Here is a 17,434-nt window from a genome sequence, read left to right as displayed (position 1 = left end):
TTTGTCTTTTATGATTTTTCTTGCATAAGTTTTTCATATTTTGTTTCTATATATTAAATTTAACTGGACAATCAGTTATAAACAGAAAAGGACGACAAAAAGAAAAATTCAATAACAAATGATTAAAAAAAAATTAATTTTTTTTCAAGAGTCAATTACATATTTTTATTTAAGTTCAAATAAATTGGTTCGTTAAAGGAAAAAAATTATTTCTCCTCGTATATAATAATTTGGAATTAAATAATCTGTAAATTACACTTCCTTGTATATATATTCTTTGGACAATTTTTTTCTTTTATTGCAAACTTCATTATCATGAGAATTGGTGTAAAGAGATATGGTTTTATATATATAATTCATATTTTTTTATTGAAGTAAAGTTGCTGAAAGAATAACGAGATTCTAATTTTCACTGATAAGTGTAAATGTGCAATGCTCGACTATTACTTATTGAGCGTTATTATCCTTATTTTCGTATTTTATATATTGCGCCTCGAAACAAATTTATATACCAAGAATGAACAATGGTATAATGACTTCCTAAAAATACATTGCGTTTTATAGACAAAGACCTTTGTCTTATCAAATAAATATTCTCAATTATTATTTGACTAAAAAAAATTTATTTATTTTAAATACAGAAATTATTAATTAAAATTTATTTAATTATAATAAATATTATTTATTCCAAAAATGTCACATATATATAAAAATCTGAAAAATAATTTTACGCGTAAAATTGAAAAAATATATATTGTAGAAAAAAAATTCATATATAATTTGCATATTTTGACTTTTACCAAAAGAAATTGGAGGGACCAATTTCATATTGCTATTTTGTTTTCGTCGAAACAATAAATAATGTATTCTCCTAATGTAGAAATTACACGCGGGGAAATATGGCGTCATTTTGGTGAGGGGGTGATAAAGTTTTGTGTGTATATACATATATATATATATACAATACTTTTTCATTATTTTACAACTTTCTTGCGTCACACTTAAAAACGCATTCTTTTCTGGACCTGGGGGGCTCTCTTTTTAATATACCTAAAGGCATAATGCTTACGGGTAACTTATTACCAACGGCGAATGACTTTAAAAGTAGCCGGCCATTATAACGTTCCACCAATTACATCAAGGCGGCTGACTCCTGCCTATATAGAAGAGACTCCATCAGCGTTTGTAGATTTCTTCGTCAATAACCACCGTCGAGTGTACAACTACCGGATAACATAACATATATACAAAAAACTCATCATCATGAGACTCCAAGTGAGTGTCAATTTTTTTTTATATACAATTAACATTTAGGACAATTTTTTTTTTTTTGTAAATTCATTTCAATTTATAAATTTTTTTATTAATTTATTTTATTACCAGTGGGAAAAAGTGGTGAAAATTCAATAAATTAATTAATAGAAAATTAATAATAATTTAATAAAAAATTAATAAACAATTAATAATAAATTAATATAAAGCAAATTACTAATTTTGATTTTGTAATTAATTAATAACGCAGCAAAATAGTAAAAGAAAATACTTTTTAATAATTAAAAACTAAATAACAATTATTATAATTAATTTTATAATTATTACAAAATATTTTCTTACACTATTTTGTTCCTCTTCTCTTTGGGTTAAAAATATAATATAAACTAATTTATATTTATTATTTATATTTATTTAAAATTAAAAAGTGTATTTGTTTTCAATGTCGACTTCATTTTTCTTTTAAATTATTTATTTTTTTAATTTTTCTAAAACAAGAAATTTATTTTACCAATTAAATTGCACACAAATAAAACATAATCAATTTATACAACAATTAATTAATTAATAATTGACTAGACAGTTTTTATGAGTCATCGTTATAAAAATGATCATTAGGGAAATATAAATTTTAACATATTTAATAGTATTTATAAAATAACTTGATTTACAAATTACGTGTGACAAGTAGCGTATATTTTATATTTATAAAAACATTAAAATATTAGTGGGCATTTTATTAAAATTTCATCTGAAATGTAAAGAAAAAAAAAACGTTAAAAGTAATGTAGACAAAAATTATGATAGACAAGAAATACTTTCTAATAGTGAGATATTACATTCTGATAGTGCATTTAATGTTACTCTGTATGTTTTTTATATCTATATTCATACCGGAACTAATGCGGAAGCATTGCTCTCAGTCTAAAAGAAAATACACAAAAATTAATTGATTTCAAGCATAGAAGAGAAATTTATAGTATAATTAGAAAAAAAAGTATAACATTAGTCAAACGAATCATTAACTTATATATTTATAATTCATAAAAATATTATTTTTTATTATTATTTTTATTATTTATTATAACTTATTGTTAATATTAATTATTTATAAATATGGTTCTAATTATTAGAATTATTCCTAAATTTTTAATTTTGAAATAAGTATAATTTAAAAAGAAGTATTTTTTGAATTTTCAGATATTTTTGGTGTTTCTATTGGTAGCATTTTGCTTGGGACAAGAAGAAGAAGAAAATGAAGCACAACGTACTGTGCGCGCACCTCAGGGACACATTCAGTATGATGATTCTAATGGTATGATAATAGTTTTTTAATTAAATTTCATTTTTCCAAATGAAGAAAGTTATAATAATCAATTTTTGCAGGTTACAGAGTCAGTTGGAAGTTATTTGCACCCTACACTCAGTGGACGTCAGAATTGGAAAATATTCAATCAAGTGAAAGTAAAAACCAAGAAACGGAACCAATTCCAGAAACAAAGACAACAAAATCCCAGGAGACAATAGAAGATAAACACCATCAGCAACAACAACCACAGCAGCAGCAGCAACAACAACAAAAACAACATATCGAACCAGCAGTCGAGTACAAACCATATTCAATGGTGCCAACCTATATAAAACAATTGATTTTCAAAATGTACGAACCTCAAGGTCCCTATGTTGATCCAAAAGTTTACATTTATCATACCCCAGTTGCAGCAAATGTCGATGATAATGCAAAATCACCAACAATTGATAATGAAAAAAATGCCGAAAGACGACAAGAAACAATTCACAATCATGAAGAAATAATTGAACCAATTAGAAAATATTCCTATTCCGAACAAGAAACAGCAAGTCAACAACAAAGATCACCAACAATTGCACAAGAATTACCATCATCATCATCATCATCATCATCATCATCAAATCAAGATACATCGAAATTAATAAATGAGTATCAAAATCCAATATTAAAAAAGAAAACCCATCACTATGGTAAATATCCATTAAAGGAAATTGGTCATATTGAATATAAAAAAGATAATGAACAAGAATCAAAATCACCACAATATGGCTTTGTACCACAGCGGCAAACAAAAATTCCCGATGATTCAATTTCATCATCACAAGAATCAATAACACATACAACACAAGAAAATATTATGCCAACATTGATACAACAATTATTAAATCTACAGGCACAAATTCCTTATTATGTAATTGCAAATAGAATTAATTATAAGCCAAAGAAAATGTTTATTCCAAAACCAATAGCCGAAGATGATAAAGGTGCCTATACTTATCGCAGTAAAGTTTATTATATGCGCGACGATGATAATAATAATGAGGAAAATGAAAATAAATCAGTGGATAAAGTTACAAAAATTACTCCACGTCATTAATGTCTCTAATTATATAAAAAAAAATTGAAAATCAAAATTTTTTTCCTTCATACAATTGTGATGATAAAAAAAACCAAATTTTTTGCAATGATTCGGAAAAATTTAGCGCATTCAAAAAGAAGAATATCCTCTTCGTTTAACAGATTTTTATGGAAAATTCCTTCAACTGTAAAGGAGAATACTTTTATTTTGAGAGGAATAGCTACTAGAGGCTATCACCATAAATGGAAAAACAAAATTTTTCTCTCAATATAATTTTATTTTCCTTCAAATGTTTTTTTTCTAAATGTTTTTTATATATATATTTATTAGAAAAATGGAATTTCAAAATCGTTGCGATAGTAAATTCCGTGCCATTTGAAAGATTTGTATAGTGTGAAGAAAAAATGTTTTGCAAAATGTATAGAAACAAGTGTCGGAGGTATTTTTTATTTCTCACCTCCATAATTTATAGGTTGAATTTATTTTTCTACTTGTAAGGTTGACTTAATGCAAAGAATTGCATGGAAAGTAAAAATAAAATATAAAAAAAAACCAATGAATGTAAAGTACATTCATAAGAATCGTGACTATATATACATTTATATTCCATAATATGCGCTTCCGATTATGTATAAATAATCTCATTGATGAGAAATTCAAAATAAATAAATGTATATAGATATATTATGAAGAAATATATACTTAGAAATAACCAATCGTGTATTACATTATTTGCCATACCCATATTCAATTGTAATATAAATTTTTATGTATAAAAAATGGAAAAAATTCGAAATAGTTTAAAATTATCCCTCTGCAATAAGCATAATTTTTTTTCTTGCGTAATTTACTTATTTGAAAAAAATATATATCGCACTTCCTGTGAGATCATTTTCTTTTATTTCTTATTTCTCGTATAGACTAATTTTTGTTCCGCAATAAACGCAGTACTCATAAAACTTCCCAATATGTTTCGCATTTAATAAATTTTAGTATTAAAAGTAGGTCTTGCAAAAAAAAAAAATATTGTAATAAAATTTAAAATAGAAAAATAGAAAAACGTCAAAATAATTATGAAATTATAATTCATGTGAATTTTTATAATTCGCAGTTTATTTTTTTTAACGCAACAATTTGGAAATTGTATTTTTCTAAATAGATTCGATATAGAATGTAAAAAATTATATTAACGAAAAACACAAAGAGGAGAAAAAAATTCTATTCTATTCATGAAAAATAATTATTTAATTATAAAACGAATTGTAATTAAATTCAAACTATTTTTTTTATATTCTCATTATAAGAGGAATTTATAAATATAATGGAAAATTAAATTATAAAACTAATTATAGAATAAATTAGAAACCAAACTCCGAGTTTTTTTTATACGCTGAATACGAATTTTAAAAATTCAAAATAGCGGATCCAATATGGAGGATCTTAAAATTTAAAATTCATTGAATTTACCTGAAATTCGTTACTCGGGGGTTTTTGGGGTCGCTGAATATGAATTTGATATTCGATTTTAAAAATTCAAAATGACGGATCCAATATGGAGGATGGAAAAATTTTAAATTCATTGAATTCGTCAAAATTTTGTTACTCGAATAAATAAATATTTATTAATCATTCAAAAAAAATTGAAAATCTTTAGGATTTTCGCTATTATGTTAATGTAAAGAAAAATTGGCATTTCTCCAGAACAGGAAGACACGATCGGCCTTCATGCTTCAGAAAATCAGAGTCCCGTTCGATCTACATATTTCACTTACACTCGCGCTAGAGCTGACTTTCATTTTTACACATCTCCTCGTTATATATAAGGGTCATTGCTTGAGAGAAAATATAATTCTAATTCAAGATATAATCTAATAAGCATTTTGCGATATATATATATCAATTTTGTAACATCCATATAAAATAAAAATGTATCGCTTCAATGCTTAAAAATTGATATATTACTATGAAAAAAATATATGAAATTTAAGGTCAATGGCCGAAGAAAAATTTTAAAATCATAACGCGCGCATAAATTACATAAATAAATTTATATTATTAATAATTAGCAACGTTGCGCGAAAAAGTAATTAAACATTCAGTTAATTATATTAATAAAACTGTCAAATTGATTTGATTGAATGAAGAATTAAAATAATTACAACTGAATGAGATATTATTAAGAATATTATAAAGTCATTAAATAATTACTTTTTTTTTGTAATTTTCATTAAACTACTATTTTTCCAGTTGTACTTTTACTTTCGAAAGAATAAAATATGTTTCGACTAATGGAAAATCTTAGATTTTAGAATTATCCTCTTAGAATAAAATAGGATTTTTTTTCAACGCAAAGGAGAAATAAATTTTCGCTAAATGTTTGTTTCACATGCTCTTTCAGTGAATATATAAATATAAATGATAATAATGGGAGTTAAATTATACAGCTATATATTATTTTAAATCTATTTCTATGGCCAGTGATTGTTCAGCAATATATTGATTAAAAATCAAGAAAACGTCGGTCCACGATCACTAAACCTATATATTCAAAGAAAGCTGGAGGTGGTTAACCGTGTACGACACATCCCCGCACCTATAAAGTTGATCTGAACGTCGCGCGCCCGCCTCAGAAACACTCAACCCTCCAAGTTATTCAGACTGTTATTTTAACAAAAATGCTGAAAATACTCCAGGTAAATTAGATTATCTATTGTTTTTTTTCTTTTATTTAAAAAAAATCCTATATTCAAATCACTTTTTATTTTTTATTTTTACAAATTAGTACATTTTTGCATTGTCAAAAAAAGTATAATTTTGTAGTTTTTCTTTCCTAACTTTTTAATATATTTATGTTTTAATTAATTTTTTGTATTTATTTTTATTCACTTTTAGTACATTTTTTTTATTCTTTCAAGTTAGAACATTTTAAAAATCAAATCAAAATTTATAAATTTCGATTTGGAATGGATACCATAGAATTTTTTTATATTATTATTAAAGTATAATTAAGTCTCGAACCCTACCCTGCAGGTATTTAATTTTATAAAATTTAATTCATATGTAATTTCTAATACAAAAAATAGTTTTTAAGTTACTAATTTTTATTGTTATATATATTTTTTGATTTGAAAATTTTGATGGATATATATTATTATTATTATTATATATATAATTTAATGAGTATGTATAAAAAAAAATCTTGTTTATTATATATAGAAGTATATTTTGTGAGGACAAAACAACATTTTCAAGAAACTTGTTCGTTAAACTGTATAAATCACGTTGAACACATTAATTTGCACAAGCATGACTTTTTTTTATGTAACAAGTGTCAGGTGAAAAAAAAACCGGGGAAACATAGCATTGCTAATTTATAGCTGTGCACTTTCATGAAGCAAGAGTATATAAGTTTTGAGCAGAAAAGGTTGAGAGTAGCGTCACCTTTTCCTCTCTCGATTATAAGGATCGACGATACGATTAAACATTGCGCTTTTACCTCTCCTATATGTCTTGATGTGTGTTGGATATTCAGCAACTTTCCAATCTCAAGTCACTTGCACGATTTTACACATTTATTGTATGTGTATTTTATATATATATATATATATATATATATATATATATATAAAATACTCTGTGAACATAAGAGATACTACTTTTATAGTAAAGTGAAAAATAATTGCAACACTTGCATATAAAATAAAGACTAATTTTTTTTTTAAAATAGTCTTCCAAGTTCTCATGCTATTGGAGTAATATTTGGAAAATTTTGTCTTTTGATAATTTGAATATCTTTTAATATTCATTTAAGAAAAATTTATGAATTACAGATTACACTACTATTCGCTGTGCCTTGGTGTTGTTTGGCCCAATTTTCTATTCAGGGACCAAGTGATGGAAATCGACAGGCACAAGGTTTAAAGTACAGTGCTGATAAGGGCATTGAATATACAGATAAAAGTGGTAATTATCTATTTTTTAATAGCTTAAATTATCGAAATCCATAAGCATCAAAATCTTTCTAGAAAATGTTAATTTTTTAAAACTTATTTTAACCCACATAATTATTTCGCAGAAAAAAAGAATTGCTACTCTATATTCTTAAACATGAAACTATAGAAAAACGATTCTAGAAATAATAATCTAATAATTGATAATGATAATTATCTTAATTGGTCGTAAAACGTTGAAACAATTTCATATTATTACATCATACAGAAATTTCTTTACATTTCGGTATTCCGAAATATTAGACTATAGAACTGAGAACAATATTTCGAAATGTGGAATTTTCTTTTCAGCATCATTAGGAACTGGAGACTTTACAATTCAAGGTGCAACAGATGGACATTCCAGTTTTCAAATTCAAGGACCATCAGATGGAAATACTGATTTTCAAATTCAGGGACCACAACATGGTGGTGCCAATACTTATTTACAAGATCCATATGACGCCAGACAACGAGGACAAAGTCAACAAAATCGCGCATTAGAATATCAAGATCCAAGTGGTAAGGTGATACTTAACTGAAAAAGGGTATATTATAGACACATACAAGAAAAGTGAAAGGAAAAAATGAAATTTATATTAAACATGCATTTTTAAAATGAACTTTTTTTGTTACAGGTTTGAAAGTGAATTGGCGATTTGGACAGAATCGTCAAGCACAAGCGCAACAACAACAACAACAGGCACAATATGCACCACAACCAGCACCACAACCAGTAGCTCAACAACCACGTCGTCGACCTGCTCACCGACAACAACAACATCAACCTCAACCTGTACGACAACAAGCACCAGCTCAAGTACAACCCAATTACACTCCATTTAACAATGCTCCTTCACAAATCAAGCAATTACTCGAGTTCCAAGCGCAGATACCTTATCAGAATGTCATTCCCGAACCTTTCAGGTATAATGTCAATTATCATAATAACTAGTATAGTCAGCTTCCGTGTATAATAAATAAGATTTTATCAATTTTACGCTCATTTTTCAGATATGGAAATAATCTTGTTTCTAAACGAAAATATAAAAAGAAAGGTACAGAAAGAATAATAAAAGAATTTCTGAACCTCATTTTGTAAATTCTACATCAGCAAAAACTGCTTAATCATCTAAAAAGTCTAAAATCCGAAAATTAGGATATTGTTTGTATCCAAATACCTAAATACTGTTTCGCATTTCAGATTCGACGCCGAATCAGCAGCACAGCTACATGCTCGACATTTTCAAGAAGAATATCCAAAGCAGGTTCAGCAATCGTTAAGCGAACGACAGAATGTTGTGCAACAAGCGCCAGCACCAGTTGAAGCACCACAAAAACATCAACCACGAGGTCAGTACCGAGCTAAATATCGTGCAGAATCAAGACAAAAACGTCAAGCACCCGGTGGTTATCAACAGCAACAACAACAACAACAACCGGACTTATCACAATACAAAAGAATATCTCAACCAGCACCTGAAGTATTACCAAATTATTCAACGAATGTACCAGCAGAAATTACATCCATCTTAAAATATCAAGCACAAATTCCATATGATATTATTGCCAATCAAATTAGTTACGTTCCGGATAAACCTTACGTACCACAACCAGTGCAATCACAACAACAACAACATGCACCACAACAACAATATGCTCCACAACAACAACAACAACAATATGCACCGCAACAACCAGAGTATGTTCCACAATACGCACAAGGTCTTGCTCAAGGTCAAACACAAGCTCAAGGTCAACAGTACGGTGGAATTCAAGCACAGGGACAATATTACGGTCAACAATCAACGCGTCCTGTTACCGAACAACAATACTAGAATTCCTCTCAATTCGAAATCATTTTCAAAATTATCAATTTGTCATTTTTTAGTTCTTTAAATAATTTCTCGTAAATCATTACATGGAAAAACATGAATATTCCAAAAAAAAGACAAATCGTTTTGAAATTTTTGCAAAAAAGAAGACGGAGTAATTTTTGCTGATATATACGATTTTAATCTGTATCAGCTTTTTCCGTTATATGGAGACTGTTTATAATATCGTTTTCATCTAGAAAGTGCCACCGCGACTATTGGCACTATATATATATATTCATTATAACATAAAGTACTCAACTTTCTGGGATAAGAAAGTGAATTTTCAAATATCCATTTTAGAGTACATTGAAAATTGATTTCATTTAAAATAAATCTCTTACTTTATTAATTATTATCAAATTAAATTAAAAAAATTATATTCAAATTAATAATTATTTCTGCAAAATACAAGTTTTTATTTGAACCAAATAAAATTTCGATCTATCTGTAAAATTTGATTTAAAAAAACAAATTAATATGCCATAAAGACAAAAATAAATAATTATTATTTTTTAATATAAAAAAATATTCATTTAATACAAATTAATATTTATTTAAAAAAGTAATCGATTTTTTTCATATTTTGTGATTTCTTTATTAATTGTGTCTAATATATATATTGAAGACGCGATTATTTTTCTTTAAATGTCTGCGATAAATAATAATATACGTGAATTTTGCACTAAATATTACAAATATTTGTATTTCCCTCATTTACAGGGCATATACCCTTTAATATATGAATGTAAAATTTATTTTTATTTTCCAATTTTAGAATATAATTTTTTTTTCTGTGTGAATAGATGCATGAAACTATATTTTCAACTTAGAATTTATATAAAATAGAAATAATACATGAGAATGAAAAATTATGTAATTTTTCTGTGGTTCTTTTTTTTGAAAAATAATTTCCCATTTTGTTCGTGACCTTAGTATAAAAGTGTATAATAGTTGTGTTCAATAAAAAATGTCGTTTTTTAAAAAAAAACATTCTTTTATTTTTTAATAATATATACTTGAAAATTTTCAATTGTTTGTGCCAAATTTCTTATTTGTTAATCAACTATTATAACAAGAAAGTTTTTTTTGTAATTTATAAAATTTTTTAAAAATATTTTTTAACTCTTCCAAAATTATTCAGTGTTAAATAAATAAATAAATATAGGTTTAATTTTTAATATTCGATTATCAAGGGAATGCAAAGAAAAATAAATTTTTTTTGTGCAAAATTTAGTACAAAATTTGATTTTATTGCGAAAAATAAATTATCACTTGCATTAAGAATTTTAGTTGATTATATAGAAAAGAGAATCGAAATGTATATAGTGCATATGAGACATATAATATATAAATACGTATATATATGAGATATATATGGTATGCACATATATAGATTTGATTTTTTTTTTACAAATGGAACACCGCGGAGTGGACCCGATCACTTCCTGCCTTCTAGATTAGAGCCCAGTCAAACAGGGTGTTACATGATCATATATGTATAAGTAATTTAAAAATTTTCGAAGCCAACGAACCATGAAACCATGGTGGTGGTCATTTACCCCAGAAACGCGCCCATATAGAAGTGCGTCTCGACGCGAACGCCAGTTTTCTTAGGTTCCTATCGAAATCATCATCATCTTCATCAACCTTGTCACCATGATATTATTCGTAAGTAACAATAATATATTTTTATAAAATAGAAATCAATTTTTAAAAAAAGCTTAATTTGACATGAATTTTTATAATTCGTGTCTTTTTTATTATTATTTAACAAAATAGAGAAAGTAACCTTGACAGGAAGTTTAAACGTTGGTATCAATAATGTCGTTTGCTAATATTTATACATATAAAAACTAATATTAAGATGTAATGGGACATAAACTAATATTAAAATCCGATATAATCTAATTATATTTTTTATAGTTTTTTCTAATTTTCTGTATTAGATTAAAATCAAGTGCACAAAAATATTTTCTTATGGTGGTATAATAACAAATAGTGGTAGTTTCATTTAGTGATAATTTTTCTTATAACAAAAACGATATTTTGTTCTCCTTTTCCCCTATATGACAAAAGTAGTTTCTTTCAACTATTTACAAAAAAAAATTTATAACAAAACTATAAGTAAAATTAAAAAGTTAGAAATTGATTAAAATTTTTTGAATAATTATTATTTTCGTGAATAGTAATTTTTATGTCCTTCATTTATATTTCAAATTCTAAATGGAATAAAATAAAAAGTTATAAAAGGAAAAAATTTATTTTTGTATAACCTCATTTTTTTTAAATTTGTCGCAGATTTTACTGTGCGCATTGGCATCGATATGCACTGCACAACTTCCATTCGTCGATCAGAATCCGGAAGTTTATCAACAGAAAACCGGTCTTGGTAAGTTTTCCTTTCGCTATGAATTCTAATGAAAATTTCTTTCTACACACAACATTGTATAAACGATCAAATTATTCAAATTTTCCAATTAAAAGATTTACATTCAAAAGGTCATTATTTTAGTTTATAGATTTAAAAAAATATCAAAGTTATATATGTATGGAAAATGAAAGTTGTTAATACCGTTTGTAATTGTATACACTTACGCTTAGACTGTTTTAAATTTTTTTTCCTAAAAGCCCATATGATATTTCATATTAATAATTGTGTCATTTTTACCTAAAAAAAAAATACATATTCACATTACATCCTTCCATTTTGCGTAAATAATCCAAAGAACTTTCAATAAATTTTTTTACTTGATAAAAATAATGATTTTATTATATAGTGATATAAATAATGATTATAACAGGTCACATTCGAGAAGTGAGACAAGTACCACCACAGCATGATTTGCCAAATTATAGGCCTTACTCACAGGTACCAGGACAGATTAAGCAATTGCTACAATTGCAACAAGCACGTGAACCAATAGTCAGTATTCCAGGGCATGTTAATCCACCGCAAATAACGCCAGGACAAACTCATCAAGGCGCAGCTCCTGCGCCATTAACGCAAGAGCAAGCAACATCATATCGTCCTAAAATTCATTTTGGTGCAGCGCCATCGCAAGCAATTGAACCAAGACCACAACAGGCGCAACATCAATATCGACCACAACAACAACAACAAGGATATGCTCCTCAAGGACATCAACAACCAGCCTACAATTTACCTCAACCACAACCCTATAGACCACAACAACAACAACCTGTTTACAATCATCAACAACAACAACAACCTCACTATTCCAAAAATATCCCACCCGAAATTCAACAATTGCTTCATGCTCAACAAAATCAACAAGGTATTTATGATAAATGAACAAAAAATATCGAATCAGAAAGAAATTATACCTCTGACAAATAAAAAACTAATTCATTTAGATAATTATGAATTTGAAGTCAGATTTTCAAAATTCAAAATGTCGAATCCAATATGGCGGATTTCTTTAAAATTCGTCAAATTTACTTGAGACTAGTTAACTGTGGGTTTTTGGGGTCGCTTATCACGAATTTGAGATCGGATTTTCAAAATTCAAAATGTCGGATTAAAAAAAATTTTTTTACATAATACAGGATAATATTCTTGAATTAATTTTTTCCAGGTTGACTAAAATAGAGAGAGAGAGAGAATGATACAATTCTTCAGGAGTCAAAATTCATCCTCCATCAATCACAATATTATATAATATATGTAGTTAGGAAAATTAGATTTTGTATTATTTTAGAGTACAAAAGAAGAAAAGTATTGTATACACTTTATTTTTACTTATAGTAATATATATGTAACTGAAATAAAAAAATTTTAATTTGCTTATAGTATTTGCTTTATGGACCCAATTTAATTTATACAAATATAACAGTTTCAAATTAGATTTTATTGAAATCGCAGAAAAAATTTCGGTTTTCTTTCTTCCTGCTGTCGCTCATATCAGTTAGAAAAATCAGAATCCAAAAAAAGAAGCTTTAAAGTATTAGAGAAATATAAGTCCACGTGCTCCCATAATCCTTCAGAGAAAAATTCTTCCTCTTAATAACCAGCTTCCTTGTTCGCGGCTCCATTTAGTATATAATCCTTATTTGTTACTTGAAACGAAATTCTGTTATTTAAATACTAAGCTTATTAAACTATATTCGAAATACGTTGCTCCATTTATTTTTCAAATCAAAAACTTCAAAAATAAAAACAATTGTACTTTAACTTTCCTTACATTTTTACCTTAAAATAATTCTAAAAACATAAGGGAAAATATATTCCTATATTCAAATAACGATTTGGTTTTCTAAAGCCCTTTTTGTCATTGATCCTTCTCTTGCTTCTGACGCAAATAAAAATATTAAAAACTAGTTATGTACTTTGACAATAATAATAATAATAACAATAAAAAAATATAATTAACAAAAATTGCACTGATGACTCGTACGCGCAGGTGTTTGAAGCTCGATCTCAGCTTATTTTGTCACTTGAGAAATCAGGGTATCATCGCACCAGTGGTCCCACACAAGGGGCGGATCTTTTTGCCAACACGTTCCTTGATGTGGCAGGGGACTCACCCCCACCATTCAAATTCCCTTTCGTAATTCTTATCCCTCTCTCTCTTTTTCATTCACTCTCACTCACTCCTGTATATATCCTGTTCTATGTAAGTTCATCCTGCGTAAAATTATACTTAACTCATCCCCCTTCCCTCTATACTTTTGGTTCTCTCCGCCTATCCGAGATTTCACTTATTGTCAATGCATTCGTCTGAATGTCTATATTTAGGGTGCCCCCTGCTTTTTCTCCATCTCTCTCTCACTCTGACAAACAGTGAAGAGGATTAGCGAGTCCATTAAAGTCGCGGACTCTATTATCCATAGGGCATATCCACGATGACATCGACCGCTACTTACATTGGCGTAGAACTTTTTATTTAATTCAAAAAGAAGAAGTTTTTTCCGTGTACTCAAAAAGGAAACAAACGGTCCAAGAAAAGAAAGGTATAATATGTATTTTCTAGGTTATGTTTTCAATTATGTGTGACGAAAAAGGTAGCGAGATATCATAAACGAAAGTGGTTACTGTTTTCAACATTAACCGATAGGTGGCGAAAGATCGTATCCTTTCTAATGACGCTAAACATATAGAAAAAACATAACCTATAACACAACTAAGATGTTCGCTGTTCACTTCTTTTTCTTCTGCTTTCTCTGGAATGAATTCCATTAATATTACAAGAATATTCGGTGTTTTGTTTGAAAAAAAAGGAAACTCGACAAATACCAGTTTTTAAAGCCAATGGAAGTTATTAGGCGGTAATCGTGAGCGATCGGTGCACTGAGCGTCAGTGAGGTGAAAAATGAAGATAAGATCAATCCACGGCGGATGTTTTGGGATCTCTCTCTCTCTCTTTTTCTCTATCTGAGTTTCCCGGTAAAACCGGGACCTGACGGGTCCGCGCCACTGCAGGCAGGGGGTCACGAAGGCAAATTACAAAGGGAGGATTACCGGCAGCTGGGGCTGGGCTATATACCAAGCAACCGTCTCTCTTTTTTTTTTTTTTTGGGTCTCTCGCGCGATGTTATAGCCTCTCCTGCATCAATCCTATGCGTTCTGCATCCATCGCCGCTTCAAGAGCTACCTCTTTTGTCCTTGAACGGCATTGGTAACATAATTATTGGAGTTATAACAAGCCAAACCCGAGCTGTCGCTTCTCAAGGGGTCGCATGTGACGAGTGGTTAAGCACCGATACCACGTGACTAAAGTGGATCAGCGCCGAGATAAAATTGTAATGGCAGCAATCACGGTTTTATAATACATTAAGTCCTAATACATTATTCACGGATTTTTTTTTATTTAATACATTTTTTCTACTTATTTTACTATTTGACCATACATTTTTGATATCAGGATCTTCGTTTGAAAAAACACTATTGATGGAATATTTTAATTTCATTGGAAAACCAAATCGTAACATTGAGAATCATTGGAAGGATTTTTGAAAACCAAATCGTAACCTCTTTTTGCAAAAGGCACAGAGACATTTACTTAAGTTAGTTAGGTTAGTCTTTCATAGGTAAGTGCATGCGACTAAGACACGAAACATAACCTCTAAATGTTCGCATTTATCAAATGCAAAAAAGACACTTCAGTCTTAAAAATTACAACGCAAATGTCTCAAACGAATTTTTATTTTTAATAATTGTATTAATAAAAAATAAATTTATGAAACTTCAGGATGATTATATAATTGTCAGAGTACGATTACTTTTAGTGGGAAGAATTTTTCACTTTTTTTTTTTTTTTGCTTTATCATCTATATATTATAGAGAAACGATGAGGGTGACATAACAAAGCTGTTGCGGCTTTCCGGCAAGCGATTTTAGTAATTGCGCTTAAACCCTGGGGCGATGGCGGCACGCGCGTCCAAGCTGCGAGAGGTAAAGTGAATGAATGCTTTCTGCATTAACCCTTATCTCTTTCTCTCTCCTCGTTTTCTATATCATTTTATCCATCATTCACATTCTCCATTTGCCTTGTTTCTCATTTTACTGTCAATATATGGACTGGATTTGTTTCAATACCTGTATTGTTACGAAATCTATAGGATAATCTGAGAATTAAAAAAATGTTTGTTTCCCATAATTGTTTATAAAAATTATCAATACGATCAATTATCGGAATTGACATAAACTGTCAAAATCGATTTTTCTTCAGAAAAAAATAAGTATTTGGATTTTACTGAAATTTGTATAATTCAATTATATTGCGCGCACACATTAGGATTGTTTAACCCTTTTTTTGAGAGATATTGGCATATTTATAATGCCATTGTCAAAAGAAGCTAGACTGGAAAAATTCAGCATGGCCGAATTGTAAAATGGACCAATCAGCAAGCACCCAGTGACAGCTGCTCATCCCTCGGGACTTGTCTGTGCGCTATTCATGACCCTCCGATTTTTTTTTATCCTAAAGACGAGCAGTGGTGTCTAACTTTCTGATTTTTGCCTTAGGAAGTCAGCCATTGTAAAAGAGCTTTTGCTCCTTCAACTTATACATATAGAGGGAACACAATTTCCTGCTTTAATTTCCTTTACGCTAACAAATCTATTGCTCGATATATGTGTGCGCGTGCATTCAAGTTGTATACTCTGGCATTAAAGTCTCTCACTTCAATACATTTTTTCTTATAAATACTCTATTTTCCTTAAATAGAATCACCTTTTTTTTATTAGTTGTGACCATTTTTTATTTTTTTCATTTTTCAAGTGAGAATTTTGCATCAAGTGAAGTTTATGTTAAGTGAGAATTATGTCAAATGAATTTTACGTCAAATAAGACTTTATGCCAATTATTTAATTATATAAGTTAATTCCAAAGTCAAAATTGTAGAAAAATGAACTTGTTTCGTCATATTCTACAAAAGTGCAGAAAGTTTACTTTGGAGATTTTCCGCAAGTGCATAACAATTAAAGTCACAATATTAAAGAGGGAAACCCTTCCGGATATAGTATATTTCATAAGACAATAATAAGTGATGACTTGCTGTTTACCGTCAGGAATTCGACGTGGCGCCTAAATAATAAAAGACTGCTGCTGACTTTTGCTCGTTAACCCCTGTGGTGTGAGACCACAAAATCCTAAAAGCCGAGAAGGTCAAACACCTACAATATTGCATTTCATTAATGATGAGAGAGATAGGTTATTGTCAGCAGGAGAATTTTGAACCTGACTGCGATGCATCTCAAGTCAATGAGGTAAAGTATGTTTACTTTACTCAATAAGCTACTGAAGAATGACGTTTTAACTTTTTAACGCAACTATATTGGGAATTATAAAAAAGTAAACATTGACTATTTTTGACTTTTTGATAGTTTAGCAAATAAAAAAGATTTTTCGCATATTTTAAGACACCTTTTTTTTAGGAGAGAATG

General features: G+C 28.6%; 3 protein-coding genes across 4 annotated transcripts; all 3 read left to right on the top strand.

The window, feature by feature from the left end:
* The first annotated feature begins 1,120 nt into the window (after positions 1-1,120).
* On the top strand, positions 1,121-4,374 carry LOC127278352 (myb-like protein Q). 2 transcript variants are annotated; one of them, XM_051300048.1, is made up of 3 exons: positions 1,121-1,275; positions 2,473-2,587; positions 2,659-4,374. In XM_051300048.1, exons 1-3 carry the CDS (start codon positions 1,264-1,266, stop codon positions 3,678-3,680), a joined length of 1,149 nt encoding a protein of 382 aa, XP_051156005.1. In that variant the 5' UTR covers positions 1,121-1,263; the 3' UTR covers positions 3,681-4,374. The 2 variants fall into 2 exon arrangements, with proteins under 2 accessions (XP_051156005.1, XP_051156004.1); XM_051300047.1 differs by having other exon boundaries at positions 1,131-1,275; positions 2,455-2,587.
* Positions 4,375-6,192: 1,818 nt separating this feature from the next.
* On the top strand, positions 6,193-9,511 carry LOC127278351 (alpha-protein kinase 1-like). Its single transcript, XM_051300046.1, has 5 exons — positions 6,193-6,355; positions 7,493-7,625; positions 7,964-8,173; positions 8,290-8,578; positions 8,856-9,511. Exons 1-5 carry the CDS (start codon positions 6,338-6,340, stop codon positions 9,487-9,489), a joined length of 1,284 nt encoding a protein of 427 aa, XP_051156003.1. The 5' UTR covers positions 6,193-6,337; the 3' UTR covers positions 9,490-9,511.
* Positions 9,512-11,046: 1,535 nt separating this feature from the next.
* LOC127278358 (activating signal cointegrator 1 complex subunit 2 homolog) lies at positions 11,047-13,332 on the top strand. Its single transcript, XM_051300056.1, has 4 exons — positions 11,047-11,196; positions 11,827-11,917; positions 12,330-12,824; positions 13,125-13,332. Exons 1-4 carry the CDS (start codon positions 11,185-11,187, stop codon positions 13,127-13,129), a joined length of 603 nt encoding a protein of 200 aa, XP_051156013.1. The 5' UTR covers positions 11,047-11,184; the 3' UTR covers positions 13,130-13,332.
* The last annotated feature ends 4,102 nt before the right edge of the window (positions 13,333-17,434 follow it).

This window comes from Leptopilina boulardi, unplaced genomic scaffold (genome assembly GCF_019393585.1).
Source record: "Leptopilina boulardi isolate dan_hultmark-lab unplaced genomic scaffold, ZJU_Lbou_2.1 LbouV2_202, whole genome shotgun sequence".
Taxonomy (NCBI): Eukaryota; Metazoa; Arthropoda; class Insecta; order Hymenoptera; family Figitidae; genus Leptopilina; species Leptopilina boulardi.
Note: the sequence above shows the minus strand (reverse complement) of the source record. Positions and strands in the feature narration are given on the sequence as shown.